Genomic DNA, 15,962 nt, shown 5'->3' with positions numbered 1-15,962 from the left:
AACACAGGATAAGAGATTTCAGTTAATTTCCGTAGACCTATGTAACGTACACGCACGCTCTTGGTATATGAGAATGAGCAAGCGCCAACGGCCCCATTTTGCTGCTCTTGGTTGCCAAGGAAGAGGACGTAGTTTTACTCAATACTGTACTCGGAAGTATTTTAGCTTTAGAGCTCCAAAAAAAAAAAAAAAGTAGTATTTTAGCTTTTAATGTTCTTAGTACGGGAAAACACATTCTAAATCCCATGCCTCACCAAAAGAAACAGAATACATGCTTGATACAAAGGTCAAAACTTTACCCATTGTCATGTACAGATGTTGTACAAAACAGAGAGAACAAATGTCAAAAAGCCTTCTTTCAACCAACTTTCGCGATCCCCCCCAATCAAAGGGAATACCAGTTAAAAGGAGTATACTTCATATGGGCACTTCACAGACACCTGCATCAGAATATCTGAATTTTTACACTTTACAGACCTTGAAAATGCTTTTCTTCCCGTCTTAAAACTATTCCCGCAGCGATTTTCTCAATTCAAGAAACCTCGTCTAATCTGTCAAGGAATCCTTTCTGAGCACTCTGCTGCACAACAGAAACATCAAAATCAATCCCATCAATGGATGCTGCTTCAAACTTTTCCCAAAGTTCTTTCTTCAAAGTGTTTTCTCCGGGGTGCTTTCCAATTTGAATGCTGCTTTCAGGCCCCCTCAGGATAGGAGTACTTTCAACAATTTTGAAGCTCCTATAGAGTCCTGTCAGAAGAATTGCAGAATGAGAAATCTTCATATGAGACGATCTCTTTAATCAAGTCAATTAAATAACAGCAAAAACAATCAACCTTGCTTGCAAGTTTCATCAGCCAATGACTGACCACCTTGAAGATCAACTTCAGTCACTGACAATAGGTTTGCTCCGTGATCAAGGACAGAACCTGCTTCATCAGATAGCGACAACTTGTCATCTGGTGGCTCCATTAAGACACAAGTTTTAGGAGGCGATATCATCCTATAAGGTGATTCTTCAACCACCTTACTTCTGCTGCCATAGTTGTTACTAAGTTTTATTCCTGGGTGTTCAGTATACTGAAAAGACATTTTTTCTGAACTTCGACACAAAGATGATTCAGAATCTTGAGATCCCTCAGAAATCTTAACTCTGGTTGGGTAGGGCGTTGATTGATAGACTCCACGAGTAACATTTTGCCGAAACTCAGGAACAGGTTCAAGTAACACACAGGACTTGGGAGGGGATAATTTCAAGTAAGGGGTCATGAGAAGCATGGACCCTTCCCTTCCCATCAAATTTTCAGGAGAAGAACATCTTCGTTTGAGAATATCATCAGAAACTTTCCTTGGAGTTTGCTTTACCACAGTACCCTCAAGCAAATCATCATTTTTCTCTCCAACTGCATCAAAAATAACTGGGGCTTGTACCATTGTGCTTGACGTAGTGTTTTCCAAGACTGATTTGGGTTCTTCCTGATATTTCACTGAAAATGCTTTTGGTCTTGGCAGAGGGGTGACTAAAAATAGTTGTCTTCCGCCCTCCGTAGTGCAGCCAGCACGCCAGGAGACTAGGGGGGATGGGGAGACTAGTGAATCCAACTTGGTTGGTCGAGGGCTCTCAACAACATGGCTCGTATCCTTCTTGACATAGGCAACATTCCTACTGGTGGAAGGCTCTTCCAACTGATTAACAGGCTCTGTGGAGAGTACTTTTTGGAATCTGGGAATCCATGGCTGCAGGTTTAAAGATTAGAAAGACATAAAATTTAACAAATGAAAAGTACAAAGGTCAAAAAATTTTCACACTATTAGACAACGAAGTTTGAGATCAACCTGCAAAGAAGTTTGCATTTCAGACAAAACGTTGGCAAACAATTCAATTTCCTTCATCCTTTGCTTGCTTGGAAATTTCTGTGCTTGGGCTACAAGTCCATCAATCTGTACACAAGTAAGTGTTCAAAACCATGATAAACTGAGGTACATTACTAAGAAATTGCCCCGTGAACAAGACTTCCTCCGAGACACCAAGAAGAAGAGAGGACAGAACAGTCAAGTAGTATAGCAAGGTTACTACAACATCAATGGGAAAATGTCCTTCAAAGCATTTCCTCATTTGTATGTCCAATTGCATTGTGGACAATGCTGCTTTTACACTTTCCCAATAGAATGAACTACCAAGATTTGAGATCTTTATGCTTTCGAAATTCTTCACCATACATCCAAAAGCAGAAGACAACGAAACAAACTCAGGCATCAATACAAAGAAGCAGTAAACGAGCACTTTCAGATATTAAGAAACATCCAATTCCACCACAAAGGAAGAAAAAATGCCTGAAAGATTTATACTCACAAAATTTTAGCTTTTTTTTCGCATTTTCACCTTACCACCGACTCTAACCATAGAAATAACGAAGGTTTTCAAGAAATAGTAGTGTACTAGTATATCTGTTCCACGCTAATCCAGTAACAAAAAATTTCCACATAGGTTTCCTAACTATATTATCTAGGAATCTGAAACAAAGGTGATTGAAGTCTTACTAGGAATTATAATATGAATGGAAAAAGTAATATAAAAAATATCATGGAAATATTCAAAGAAATTCAGTGAAGTACAGCCAGAAACCACCACCAGGGAGGGTGTGGGGAGAGGGGGGGGGGTTCATTATTCTAATGAGGCTATCAAAAGAATTTGAAAACCTAGGTTAGCCGACCAAATTATTCAAGCAAACTTCTAATGTCGAGAAAAGTAACCAATCAATTACTACGAACAAAAATGGAAATTTTTTTTAATAAAATAATTCCGCAGATTGGAGTTATTACTAACGATATACTAGTTAATTACCTGATGAATGATGGATGAGATGTCGGAATGGATGAGAAGGAGTCGGTCAAGGGCCCCGTCATGGTCTCCGACTTGTCTGAGTTGATTCCCTTCTTCATCTTCCTGGTATTTGACGGGGAGTTTCGTCGCAATTGAAGTAGAGAAGGTTTTGACAGCGTTAGAGACATCTCGCAGCGGCTTCCGAGCAGTTGATTTCGGTCTCGGCTTCGATTTTGTGGTCAGGCCGCTATTGTTCTTCGGCATTCTCGTCTCGTCTCTCTCTCTCTCTCTCTCTCTCGGTGTTTTCTGCCTCTTAACGGTCACTGCTGCTGCCTCTCTTCCTCTGAATTTGAATTTTCTCACCAGAGCGTGGCACGTAATATTTTTTATTTTTCATATAGCCTCGAATTTAAAAAATATATATATATATATAGCCTCGAATTTCGAATTATCAACTTTCTAGAGCACAAAGAAAAATAATTTTGACTTCTTTCCTTTCTTTTTTAATACCCCTGCAATAAGGGTGTTTTTGGGTGGGAAGAAAAAATAATTCTAATAAACCATGGGATTTAATAGCCTGCATAATGGAGAGAAAAAAGAGGCCTCTTTTCATATTTTTCCTTTTTTGTACTGTACTCTCGCGTGCTTTTTCTTTAAAATGAGATAAGTATACTTAGTTCTTTCTCATCTTTTATTTTGATATTCTCATCATAATGTACTTCTTTATAAATTACACGTGATTAACAACTTAAAAACATCCTAAACATGACCATTTTTAAACTATTATTAAGGCAAAAAAGAACACGAACTCAGAATAAATTAATTTATTATTATGGTCCAAACTATCAAGAGTACAATTCCTTTGCTTGTCTATGTGTATCTTTTTCTTCTTTTTTTTTTTTTTTTCTCTTTTGACACTTTGTTCGCCAACTAAGGACGTCAAAAGGATTCCAATTTTCAATTCGTTCTAATCTCAACGGCGTACTTGACATGCTAACTTCAACCATGAATTGTTCAATGCACTAAATTTATTTTTTTTTATCATCTTTTAAAATACGATACCAAATTATTATGGCTTGTTTGGATAGCCATTTTCTACCGAAAAATAGTTTTATTTTTCGTGAACACATTTCCCTATCACTTTTTTACCTCACATACATCAAATCGCTACAATAATTTTCCAACAAAAAATTCATGAAAAATGCAATCCAAACACAACCTTAGTTTTTTCATTCAATTCTTTTCGGGAGTTTAAGTGACGTCCCTGTTAGTACTTTAGTGTTTAGAACTAATCAATCAATTCTCTCTTGCATGGGCTGGCCCGCCTCATTTTACGTTGCAAGTCTATCCACTCCAAAGCCCGCCTACAATTTCTCGAGCTAGCCCGGCTTTAACTTTGTGTGAAATGTTTGAAAGAACCATTAATTGGAAAGAAAGACGGGCCTCTTTCCCGCTAAATAATGCGCGGCTGCTCAACCTTCGTTTGGATTAGTTATTTTTTAGAGTATTTTTAAAATTTTTTACTGAAACAGAGTTTTTAGATTATATTTTAAAATATTTTCAGAAAATATTTTGAAATATTTAAAAATAAAAAAATTTCTAGAATATATTTTGAGATATTTTTTAAAATTTTTAAAAAATTTAAACTAATTTTTAAATTATCTTTTATAATACTTTTTAAAAATTTTTATTATATTTAAAAAACTAATTTTTAAAAAACACTCCAGTCCCATCCATTGAAAAAAAAAAACTCTTATTAATTTAATCCTCTGAACCTGGACGCAATCCATTGTCAAAGGACAAGATAATCATAAACTTCCCTTAGTAATCCCGAGACAGACAAAAATCCGTTTGTGATTGTAGTGCCACCATAGTTTGTTTGCATGTGCTGTATGTGCTCTTACGGATATTTATATTCAACACTGTTAACCGTAGGATTCATCAATGACTCCGAAAAAGTAAGAAAACAAGGAAGGATTTTTATCAGCAATTATCTGAGCTTCACCATGCCTGTAGAAAGCTTGTTCAAAGAAGTTGAAGCCCCTCAACAGAAAAATTACAAAGAAATCATTTTTCCAAGAGTTCTATCCCCGAACCCAAATGGACTACCATCCTCATCTCCTACTCTTCCACTATTGACTGATGCCATCAAAGAAAGCAAGCCATGGCTAGAGTCACTTCTCCACCAATCCGGGGCTCTTCTTTTCAGGGGGTTTCCTCTGACCACTGCTTCAGACTTCAACAACGTTGTTGAAGCCTTTGGCTTTGATGAATTGCCCTACGTTGGTGGTGCTGCCCCCAGGACTAATGTTGTTGGCAGAGTTTTCACGGCTAATGAATCCCCTCCTGATCAGAAAATCCCTTTTCATCATGAAATGGCCCAGGTTACTACTTTCACTAAATTTTACTCTTTGAAGAAGATTATTGTCAAAATTTCTCTTATTAGGCCATTATTTGAGATATTATTGTTTTTTATTTTGCTTCAACTTTTTCGGTCTGATTAGTCAATTTGGTATCTGGTGATCTTTATTTTTTCTCGAAATTTTCTCTGTAATGATTTGACCTTGTTTTACAAGGTAAAGGTTGGATTTTTAAGCATATATTGAGCTTGTTCCAGGTGCTTCTTTTTTCTTTTTTCTTTTTTCCCATTTTCACATGGGGTTTAGTGAACTTGCATGGACACTGGTGGGGTGGACTTAAGTTTGGTATTCCCTTCTAATATTCATGTTGTTTTGGTATGCCAGGTTCCCGAGTATCCATCCAAATTGTTCTTCTTTTGTGAAGTTGAGCCTGGAACTGGGGGAGAAACTCCAATAGTTCTTAGTCATATTGTATATGAGAGAATGAAAGAGAAGCATCCAGAATTTGTTGAGAAATTAGAAGAACACGGGTTGATATATATACGTGTTTTAGGAGAGGAGGATGATCCATCATCTCCAATTGGTCGCGGTTGGAAGTCTACATTTTTAACCAAGGACAAGTCTGTTGCTGAGGAAAGGTTTGTGTTTTGTCTCTTGTTTGGATGTAAAAATCACTTGTTCTGCTTAGGTATCTTGCTGCACTTTCTTTATTTTGCTTGTGATTGGATGAAAGCGTAAAGATTGGATCAAGCCAATCTCCCCCCCCGCAAGCACATATTGCAAAATCTAGTTAAGTCCACTCACCTTACAGTAAAATCAGACTTAAAGAGTAGGCCCCCCCCCCCCCCCCCAACCACAAAAAAACACACCAAAAAAATAAACCACCAAAAACCCGGGGAGCTGAAAGTGTAGAGATAAAAGGAACATCTCATAGACTATTGCTGTTGCCAGCTAGTTCTTTGTGGACATGACCGATAGATGAAATATCAGGTAGCAGATGCACTGCCATGTAATAAAGGCATCCATCCTATTGCATATCTTGTTAATTCTGAAAACGACAGTTTATGCAACTAGAATTATCTCTCATTAGAGAGCAGAAGGAGCTGGCATGCGATCTTCGGTGTATTTTGGAGTGGATTAAGTGCCAACAGTGGTGTATCAATGGATACAATTCAACACATTCATACGTCTTACAGAACCTCAGTTGAAGTACATATTGCGGAAGTAACCGTCAACAGAGCGAATTTTGCTTGTTGCTGATAATGCTAAGTTTACTCCTTTTGGTTGTTAATAATGCAATATCTGCTCTTCCCACCATCAAAGGCTTGCATCTTTAATCTCCATAAAGTTCAAATGAGTTAGTATAATTACAAAGTTCCTCTACTCTCTCATCTTCATCTATATTTTGTGTCGTTGAACTCTTGAATTTGATCTGGAAGTCAACAAATAGCTCATATTTGACAGGGCTGCTAAGCTGGGAATGAAGCTGGAATGGACAGAGGATGGTGTGAAGACAATAATGGGCCCTATTCCTGCTATTAAATTGGACAAAACAAGAGAGCGCAAGATATGGTTCAACAGCATGGTAGCTGCTTATACAGGCTGGGAAGATAAGCGAAATGATCCTGTAAAGGCAGTCACTTTTGGGGATGGGAAACCTTTGCCAGCTCATATCATCTATGACTGCCTGAGAATCCTAGATGAGGAAAGTGTTGCCATACCATGGCAGAAAGGGGATGTTTTACTAATTGATAACTTAGCTGTTCTTCACTCTCGAAGACCATTCAATCCTCCTCGCCGCATACTTGCTTCGTTATGCAAGTAAGACTTGCAGAAAGAGTACTGTCTTTCTTGTGGTTTGCAGGTGCCTAATTGTACAAGTAAGAGTGCTTGCACTATGTCCTCGCAGAACAACGAGCTTTTGCTATTTTTTTGGAGATACCTATTTCTCTTGCTATTATACAACAGTAAGAAGTACTATTTCTCTTGCTGAAGCTGCTCTGCCTTTGCAGATAGATAACAAGTACAAACAGCTCTGAAGCACACTAGCTTCAACAGTTAGGGAGAATTAGCTTTATATGACCTATTATTAATAGTACAATTCCTGCTGTATCATCAAGCACTATGGATAATTGTTAGTAGCTCTTATATAACCTGGGAAAAAATAAACGCCATGCATGTTGCATTTACATTGGCTTGCTTGCTTGCTTGCACCCCCGTCATCGTATGCTTAAATGTCAAGTAACAGAGGAAACTAGGCCGTAAAAGGCAAAGATCACACGATGTTTGAATAGCACCACCGAAAGATATGAACTTTGGTCCTGCCACCTAGTTTTCTTGAAAAAGGCGGCCACTTTCTTCTTTCTTTCTTTTTTTTTTTTTTTGACTTTTTTTGAGTTGTTCCTATTAAAGGGAGGGATTAAGATGGCCCAAGTTGATGTGTGAGCGAATCACCAATAAGTATCGACTGCAAATACGAACCACTTTTCTAAGACCAGGTTAACCTCTACAAGTCGATATTTTACTGATGAGTTTGGTTAAAATGGAAAGAAGAATAAGCAATAGCAGTCAAAAGAGCACGATTTCAGGATATAAATCAACGGAGCGGCCAGGAAAAGCAAGACAAAGCACAAAGCGCAGATGAAGACTTTCGCGTCTGAACCTGCTTTGCCATCTAACAAAGCAATTCTGAAAAAAGTCTTAGAAAGTCGAGTCACAATCGGGGTCTTACTTTATTTCAGATCCATAAAACCTTCGTAACAGAAGCTGATTAATGGATTTAACTAATATAACACCAATGACCACAGGAGGAGGTGTTCAAACTGATAACCATTTGTTCATGTCACTCGTATTTCAAAACCAACAGAAGCCGCATTCCTCTTCAGTTTCCCATTTATACATACAAAACTTTCCTTTTCAGAGGCAAAGTTACAAAAGAATGCTACAATGAAAAGGGATTTGAAAACAGGAAAAAGAGCATGAGGGTCCGTCCATATATAATTGAGGCGGATGAACTGTGCAGCTATACAAACCAAAGCAGCGAGTAGCAGAGAAGAGACTATGCAGGAAAATGTTTTTGAGTAGCACAACTGGAATATTTGAACTCTGCTTCTGCTGCCTATCTACCTTGAACAAGGCCGCTAAACACTTGGCTATTTCCAGAAAGAGTTGCTTCCCATTCAACGGAGGACAACTGGATGTGAGATAGTGATATCACAACTTGCTTCATGTCTGGTCTAAGAACGGGATCATCATCCACACATTGTTTTGCCAGCATAGCCATCTAAACAACATTGGGATCGAATAACAAGGTGAGTTATACTGGTTTGCACAGTACGACTATGGTCCGTCAAATTCACCCTCAAGTAAAATACGTATTCATATTCATTTTGTTATAATCTGTCGGGACTTTTCTTCCAAGGAGGAGACAGCTTTAGTTTCCCCCAACTCTAAACAAATTTCACTGAAAGTTGTCTCTAGTGTCATTGTCTAAAATTTTTTAACCCAAAAGATAGCATTTTTAGGTTAATATGTTGGTCATTTACCTTAAAAAGGCAGTCATGTGGATACAAATCCATGAGATTGGGATCAACATGTTCTCTTAAACTTGACATACTCATGGAGTCAGGTGAGTTCCTCAGAGCTGCCAGCATCTGCAGTTTAAGAAGATTTAGGGGAATGCAGTAGCTTTTGTTATGAAGCTTCATGCATAACTTGTCTCTCAGCACCTTAGGACCATGTTATGCATAACAGATATAAATGTAAAGAAATTAACAAAGGCGATTCAAAATCAATTTAAGTTTAAAAGCTTAGTTGCAAGCAGGAAAGTTCTGAACAAGTTTAAGAAATTATATTGGGCAGCTGTCTTTCCAGCCATAGATATGCAGACATGCATAATACAGACCAGGTTCTCCTGTAGCTGCCAACATCTATGCAACTAAATCATCGTTTCCAGAATAGGAAGGAGAGAAGCAACTTTTCCTCTCTTATTAAACTGCTCTTTTTCCATCAAGTGGTTGATCCGCTAAATATGTACTACACCATATTTACACAGAGTTTCAAGCATATTAAGCAAAGAATATGCTGCTTTTATGTGCATGTCAATTAGTAAATCATATTAATCTTTTCAGGAAAAAGAAACAGCTTGATGAAGAAGACATGAATAGACAGAAAGAAATGATATTTTTTTCTCTCTTGCACAGTACATTAGTGGTCTTTTTCCAATATTGCAGTATAGTGCACTACATTACTCAAATTTGAGAATGCTTTCTTCCTGGGAGAAGCAATTTTCACATGATTGAGTTCACCAACTTATAAGACCAATATGTTTAACAGTGGAATAGCAGAACTTACAATAGATGCCAATGACCTCCTATCGGCACTTTTTGGTGCAATGCCTTGGGTGCGGGTAATGGCTTCCTTTCCTGATATCATCTCGAAAAGTACAACACCAAATGCATACACATCACTCTTATTAGTTGCTAGTCCATCCCTTAAGTATCTGCAGAAGCAAAAGAAGCAGCAGTGACAACATTGAAACAAGATTGTTAAAACTTGTTACAAGTGATTTACAGTCATGGCATATCAACTTACTCTGGGGCTAGATAACCAAAAGTTCCAACAACAGTTGTCGCTGATGCTTCTCCATCATTGGTTTTCCCAACAAGTTTTGCCAAACCAAAATCTGAGATCTAAATTTGAGGAAGGAATTCAACAACTGAAGAAAGTGGACATAAAACAAAATGAAATGATAAGGGCAATGATTGAAAACCTTTGCCTTAAAGGATCCATCCAGCAGGATGTTACTTGTCTTGATATCTCGATGCACATAATGAGGCTTTGTGTGCTCATGTATATACTCCAGGCCTCTAGCAGCATCAACAGCAATCTGAACCCTCATGTTCCAAGAAAGTGCAGTATGACCTGTCCAGTCAATGAAGAACTGCCATATAAACAGAATGGGTTTGCAAGAAAATATTGTCTCCAGACCAGCCAGCTCCAACAACAGTAGCAGCAAGTGACTAGATATAATAAGAACAATAATGACATCCTGCCGGAGACTCTAAATACCAATGGAACATTGAGGTATGAGTTTCAGACATTATGAAGAAATAATATTCAGCTGTTTGATCAGAATCATACCAAACTTTCTTTACGCATAATGCTAATGACCATATACGACACAGAAGACAAAAGGGATTTCAATTACCTAAGAAGTTAAGAAGTTACTACAACTGTATTAACTTCTTTGTTTGGAAAGACATATGGATAATGCATGATCTAGGAATTACAATTGAAAAACCAAAATAAAAAAAGGAAAGACTACATAAAATGGAATCCCACCCTTGTTCTGGGGATCATGCAAGTGGCTGTTGAGAGAACCCTTTTGGGCATGCTCATAGATTAGGAAGAGCTCATCATCCGTGGCCGCATAACCAATCAGTTCTACCTTCACAATACAAATTGATACCCCCAAAAAAAAAGAAGGTCAAGATGATGCCAAAAGATCATTTAGAAAAGGCCAAAAATTACACTTCTTAGGAAAATAATCCGCAAAAACATTACCAAATTGGTATGATGAACCTTGCACAGCACTTTCATTTCTGCTGTAAATTCCTTAGTCTTTGTGGTTGTCATCCTTTTGATTGCAACTTCCTGAAAATTTGTAGCATGAAATAGAGGGACTATGAAAATATTCTCACAACTGGAATTGAACTTTAGCAGAAGCACTATAAAAGAGTCAAGAACCTGGTCGCGAAGAAGGCCGTAGTACACAGGACCATATCTTCCATGCCCAAGAAGATTAGAGTCCGAGAATCCATCAGTGGAAGAGAGAATTTCATCATATGTAAAAACTACGGGCTTTTCCATGTCAAAGACATCGGTGCCTATAACTGCAGAAATCAAGAGAAGAAGGCAAATCGAATTTGCAAAATTTCATGAAGAAAATGTCACAGATGTCATTATGTGAGTGCATGAGATGCAAACTAGATCTCTGCTCCCAATTGAAAACCAATTTGAGAGGAAGTTACTTCAGGCCATGTGAGCTAATGAAGTGAAAAAATCCTCTAGCAGGAAAATAAAAACTTTGCACAATAGACTTACAAAATTCTTAGTAACTGAAGACCTAGTTGTAACATAAGTAATGGAGCCACTTGCAAGACTAACCTGTAGGAATATTCATCTGGCGGCCAGTAGCTTCACCATTAGGCTGTTTCCAGTCCCCTGATTTGCAACAGATATACCTCCCCGAACCACAACAGAAACTCGTATTCCGCAGAATATGAAATTTATGAGAATTTTTTTCATTAGAATTTTTAGGATGACCTGCTAGAGCTCCAGAAAAACAGCTTGACGACCTTAAGGAAATAAAAACAGCTACAAGGATGACGACAAGCACCAGACCAACTGCCAAACTTCCAATTATCCACCAATATGGCACATGAGTCTTGTGATTTACCTGTGTAGCTGCCAAAAGTAAATTTAACTAGTAACTAGTTTTCCCAAAATCTCAAATAAGGGGCTTTAATACAAGAAAGAATTGATTGGTCAAAAGTAGTCTTTTCACCAGGAGACTGTGTTTGGAAGCTTTTAACTTATAAAAGGGACCAGACACAGCCCTTTATAAAAGGCACTTCCCTCCAATCAGCTAGTAAACAAGCATAACCACAGCTAGAATTTCCGTCTTGACATGTATCAAACGATCATTAATGCATGCATATACCAAGAATGCATTGTTGCATAAGATCCCAAGAGAATTCCATTTCACTCATTCTTGACTTCTTCATCAACAGCCACCAATTAATAGAAGACATATTGAATGAGAATAGTTAACCATGCTAATCAATCATATCAATGGAGTTAAGGAACCTGAAGACTTCCTTGAAAGTATGGGAATTACTGTGAATAAAAACTGTACCTGCAATATCACTATCAGATGGTTCTGGAACTGGAGCTGGAGTGATGGCATTCTCCACATGATAAGGCTCACCAGGAACTAAGAGACAATAGAATTGGAAAAAAAAAAAAAAAAAGGACCAATTACAAGAAGATGGTAATAATCCCATTTCCGTTTCGAAATGAATAGAGACACACTGTCCAAATAATTTCATAAATATGTGGTCAAGGTAAAATATTTGACCTCTAACTTATCAAAATAGGAAACCAAGATAGAAAACAAACTGACACATTACATAGCTAATTTTGAGAAGAGACTATACAATTACATGCAAACTGCACCAGTACAGCTTTTTCACAAACTAGCATGCATAGTCCTCATTTAGAAGTTATTCACTTGCTTCAGCATACAAAACTCTCCAATGTTTGCAAGAAAGACAGATATCCTGATGGATGTCTAATGTGCATTTGTATACAAGCCAAGACTGATCCACTAAATATTGTTCATGAAGTTACACCACAATAATGTAGACTTCCAAGCATGCTACATAGACTTTGCAGATTCAGAATATACCAGAATCTAGATACATTTACACTCTACCGGTGCAGATTAGTCATAATATTCTAAATTGGTATGCACATCAAAAGGAGATGAGGGAGATGTTGGTGCTCTCCGAGGGGGTTTGCTCTAAATGAACTTTGGATGCAGAATCATTAAATTGAGATGCTTCATTCATGTAACTCTTGTTCTTGTCAAAAGCATCAGAAGAGATGGACAGTAGTAGCCAGAGGAAGATCAATACTTGTGTTCTAGGAAGACTGTTGAAAAATTATTCAGCATAGTTGAGATGTATTGTTCTAATGTGATAATAATTTCCATATCCTACAAGATATTGCATCATCACGAGTAACACAAGATGCTGCAGGTAAAACGAGAACCTCGGTCCATAATTACTGATGGACAGAGAGAGTCTCTGCTATATGAGTTTTACCAATTTGGAATTCAAAGTGCTAATTTATGTCCAAATGTGCATACCTTCCGAAACTTCAGGATCCCTAACCTTATACTTGGAATCGTAAGAAACCCACGAAATCATGAAGCAATTGTAATCCATTCTCTCTTAAACTTGCTTTTAACAATAACGCATATCAGAAAGCTTGATTTTCCAACAATAATAACTGCACGAGTTTTGGTGCTAGAAGGGGATTACAAGTAATGTCCACCGTATCCCCCACTGCGATAGAAAGTCAGAAGCATCAAATGGCCAAGATAGGTTGCTCGAGGGGAAAGGGACAGTAACGGATAGACAATTTTAAGGCATTCAGACTCAAAAATGCACATCCTAAGGCATTCAAACTCCAAAATGTCACATCTCTCAACCAGTTGTCATATCACTCTAGCTAGCATGACTAAATGCAGAGTTCATATTATACACTGCCACATGCAGCAAATTCTACAAGTGACCTCAGCTTAATCCTACCTTATTAGACAGATATTGTTGGCAATAAACCATTAATTTTGGTACAAGACTACAATAACTGGTACAAAATACTTTGAATCATGCAGCCCCTATATGTTTTAGAAATAGGCATTAAAAGGAACTCGAGCACAAAATTCAATGCCACTTTGCACAAGTTATCCACACAATCATACAGGACAATTCGTTTCACCAACTTAAAATTCAAGAGATCATTGAAATCGATGAAGCGACAACACTAAAACCCTGTAACGAAAAACACTTTTTCAAATTAAGTAACTGACATCACCAACACAAAAAAAAAAAAGGCAATTAGCATACCTGAATTCAAGGGTATGAAGTAAAGTTGTCCAACAGTGACATTATCAGGATTATCCAGCCCATTAGCAGTCACAATACTATCCATGCTGACCCCAAATCTACTAGCTAGAGATTCCACACTATCCCCATCTCTCAACATATAACTCATCAAGTAATTCCACAAACCATTGGAGCAGCCACAAATAAGCCTCAAGGATACAACTGCACCTTTCCTTGCCTCCCTAGTGAAATTAGAAGAGAAATAGGCCAGCCCATTATAGGCCTCCATCACCATATCATAAACAGATCCATTGTTCTGTCTCACAGTGAATGTAGTATTGCTCAAGTACTTCTTGATAGTAGGAGGACAAGAACAGTTCTTTCTAATGAATATGTAGTCTCTACCATTACCTTCAATGGTTATATCTTGAGGCAATACATCAAACATGCTCTGGATCACCGGCAGAGTCTGGTCTGAGGCGGACTTAAAGGCTAGGAAGGAGGTACATAGCCTAACGGGGTCCGAGCAGTTGAGAGGAACTGGATATGCCGAGCAAAGAGGGACTAATCGTGATATGAATGCCAGTGCTAAAATGATCAGAGTTCTTTGATTTAGACAATCCATTTACTAAAAAGATTGAATCTTTGAGCAATCCAGGTTCAAGATAGTGATGGAATAGCAGTATATTCAATCAAGAGTAAGCTAAAAATGCAGAATTGTTCAAAAACATGATAATTCTGCTAATTATATTGACTAAGCCTTTGTGTAGTTGGAAGAAGGGGTGTTGTTAATGGTAATGCTGAAGCTAAGGAGGCTTGAAGAAGCAGGGAAGGAAGGAACTAGGGGACTGGGTACAGAGCATTTTGGATTGTTCCTTTTGGGCTAAAGGGAGGGGGGAGTGACTGAGCGGTAACTGCTAGCACGGTAAAAAAGGGCAAGGGATGGCCACATTTGTGATCAAGGAGACACACAAAATCATCCATAGATATTTAGAGCTTTTGCTTTAGATAAATAATCTTTGTTGCCTTCTAGTTCTTTTTGGCTGTTAGAGAAAAGGATTGTTGATAATTACCATAAAGAATCTCTCAAAAAATCACCATAAGGAATTACGCCTTACAGATGTTGCAAATGAATAACTCTTGATGTTGAAATGTGACAGTTGAATGTCTGAATATATCTTATCTATATATACATAGTAAGTTGTCTTGCATGTAAAGATAGCAATATATATACCGTTTGTATATGCATAAGAAATGTTTAAATATTTTTTGAGAGAAAAGTTACCAAACCAATGAGATATAAAGCTAAAATTTTAAGGATTAATTTTCTATATATTAACTGTTTTTTGACTTATCTGTTTTGAATGAACGATAGTTATGTAAAATTTAAATTTTACATTTAACTTTTATACATGTGTCATAGATTCAACAATAATAATATATGCACTGTAACTATATATATATATATATATATATATATATATAAGATTTACTCAAATTTCAAATTATGTACCAATCATTCCAAAATTTATGATGGTAAAATTGGATTGGATGAAATCCTTTGTCTTCTTTAATATTTCATGCCATGGCCAAACTGCAGGTTTTTGCTTAAAATAAAATGGTTTAGTTTGATAAGCAACCATAATTGAAGACCCAAGCACGTGGAGTAGGGACATCTCTGCGTCTGGCATGCCCGAGGGCAAGGGGCAATAGTTTGGAGGGGTGGATATATATTCTTTCAAGATTTTCCTTAAATAGTAACTTATACGCCCTTTATGCCGCCAAATATCACATTACCTGAATCATCACGATCCAAAAAATGTCAACAGTAAAAAAAAGACCCATAATACTTGAAACATAACTAATAAACTGTAAGTCGAGCTGAAAATCTTACTAGTATACAATCTTGTAATCTTGACGAGTCTAGTTTAACTATTTGTGGAGTTGTTAAGAAAATAAAAAGATCCTATTGAAGGAAATTTAATGACCTAAGGGCTAAGGGGACCATACTTGGGAAATTTGGATCACAAATTTTGGGAAAAGCAAAGCACAAGTTGGGAGTTGCGAATTGCGAGACTGTCTTTTCTTTTTTGTACACGCAAT

At 37.4% G+C, this 15,962-nt stretch overlaps 3 protein-coding genes across 3 annotated transcripts; 1 reads left to right on the top strand and 2 right to left on the bottom strand.

Annotated features, from left to right (window-relative positions):
* Positions 1 to 259: 259 nt before the first annotated feature.
* On the bottom strand, positions 260 to 3,186 carry LOC113742669 (uncharacterized). Its single transcript, XM_027270566.2, has 4 exons — positions 2,846 to 3,186; positions 1,837 to 1,941; positions 837 to 1,737; positions 260 to 750 (listed from the first exon to the last, which is right to left on the bottom strand). Exons 1-4 carry the CDS (start codon positions 3,086 to 3,088, stop codon positions 533 to 535), a joined length of 1,467 nt encoding a protein of 488 aa, XP_027126367.1. The 5' UTR covers positions 3,089 to 3,186; the 3' UTR covers positions 260 to 532.
* Positions 3,187 to 4,618: 1,432 nt separating this feature from the next.
* LOC113742671 (clavaminate synthase-like protein At3g21360) lies at positions 4,619 to 7,373 on the top strand. Its single transcript, XM_027270567.2, has 3 exons — positions 4,619 to 5,208; positions 5,569 to 5,822; positions 6,649 to 7,373. The coding sequence occupies exons 1-3, from the start codon at positions 4,708 to 4,710 to the stop codon at positions 7,007 to 7,009; spliced, it is 1,116 nt and encodes a 371-aa protein (XP_027126368.2). The 5' UTR covers positions 4,619 to 4,707; the 3' UTR covers positions 7,010 to 7,373.
* A 519-nt stretch (positions 7,374 to 7,892) lies between these two features.
* Positions 7,893 to 14,899, bottom strand: LOC140005103 (lysM domain receptor-like kinase 3). The gene is made up of 11 exons (XM_072045320.1): positions 13,881 to 14,899; positions 12,104 to 12,181; positions 11,353 to 11,652; positions 10,933 to 11,078; positions 10,750 to 10,839; positions 10,528 to 10,633; positions 9,956 to 10,107; positions 9,778 to 9,875; positions 9,538 to 9,685; positions 8,730 to 8,837; positions 7,893 to 8,467 (listed from the first exon to the last, which is right to left on the bottom strand). The coding sequence occupies exons 1-11, from the start codon at positions 14,482 to 14,484 to the stop codon at positions 8,303 to 8,305; spliced, it is 1,995 nt and encodes a 664-aa protein (XP_071901421.1). The 5' UTR covers positions 14,485 to 14,899; the 3' UTR covers positions 7,893 to 8,302.
* Between the last annotated feature and the right edge of the window lie 1,063 nt (positions 14,900 to 15,962).

The sequence above is a fragment of the Coffea arabica genome, chromosome 4c, assembly GCF_036785885.1.
Source record: "Coffea arabica cultivar ET-39 chromosome 4c, Coffea Arabica ET-39 HiFi, whole genome shotgun sequence".
NCBI lineage: Eukaryota > Viridiplantae > Streptophyta > Magnoliopsida > Gentianales > Rubiaceae > Coffea > Coffea arabica.
The sequence above is the reverse complement of the archived record's forward strand: the minus strand, read 5'-3'. Positions and strand labels throughout refer to the sequence as shown.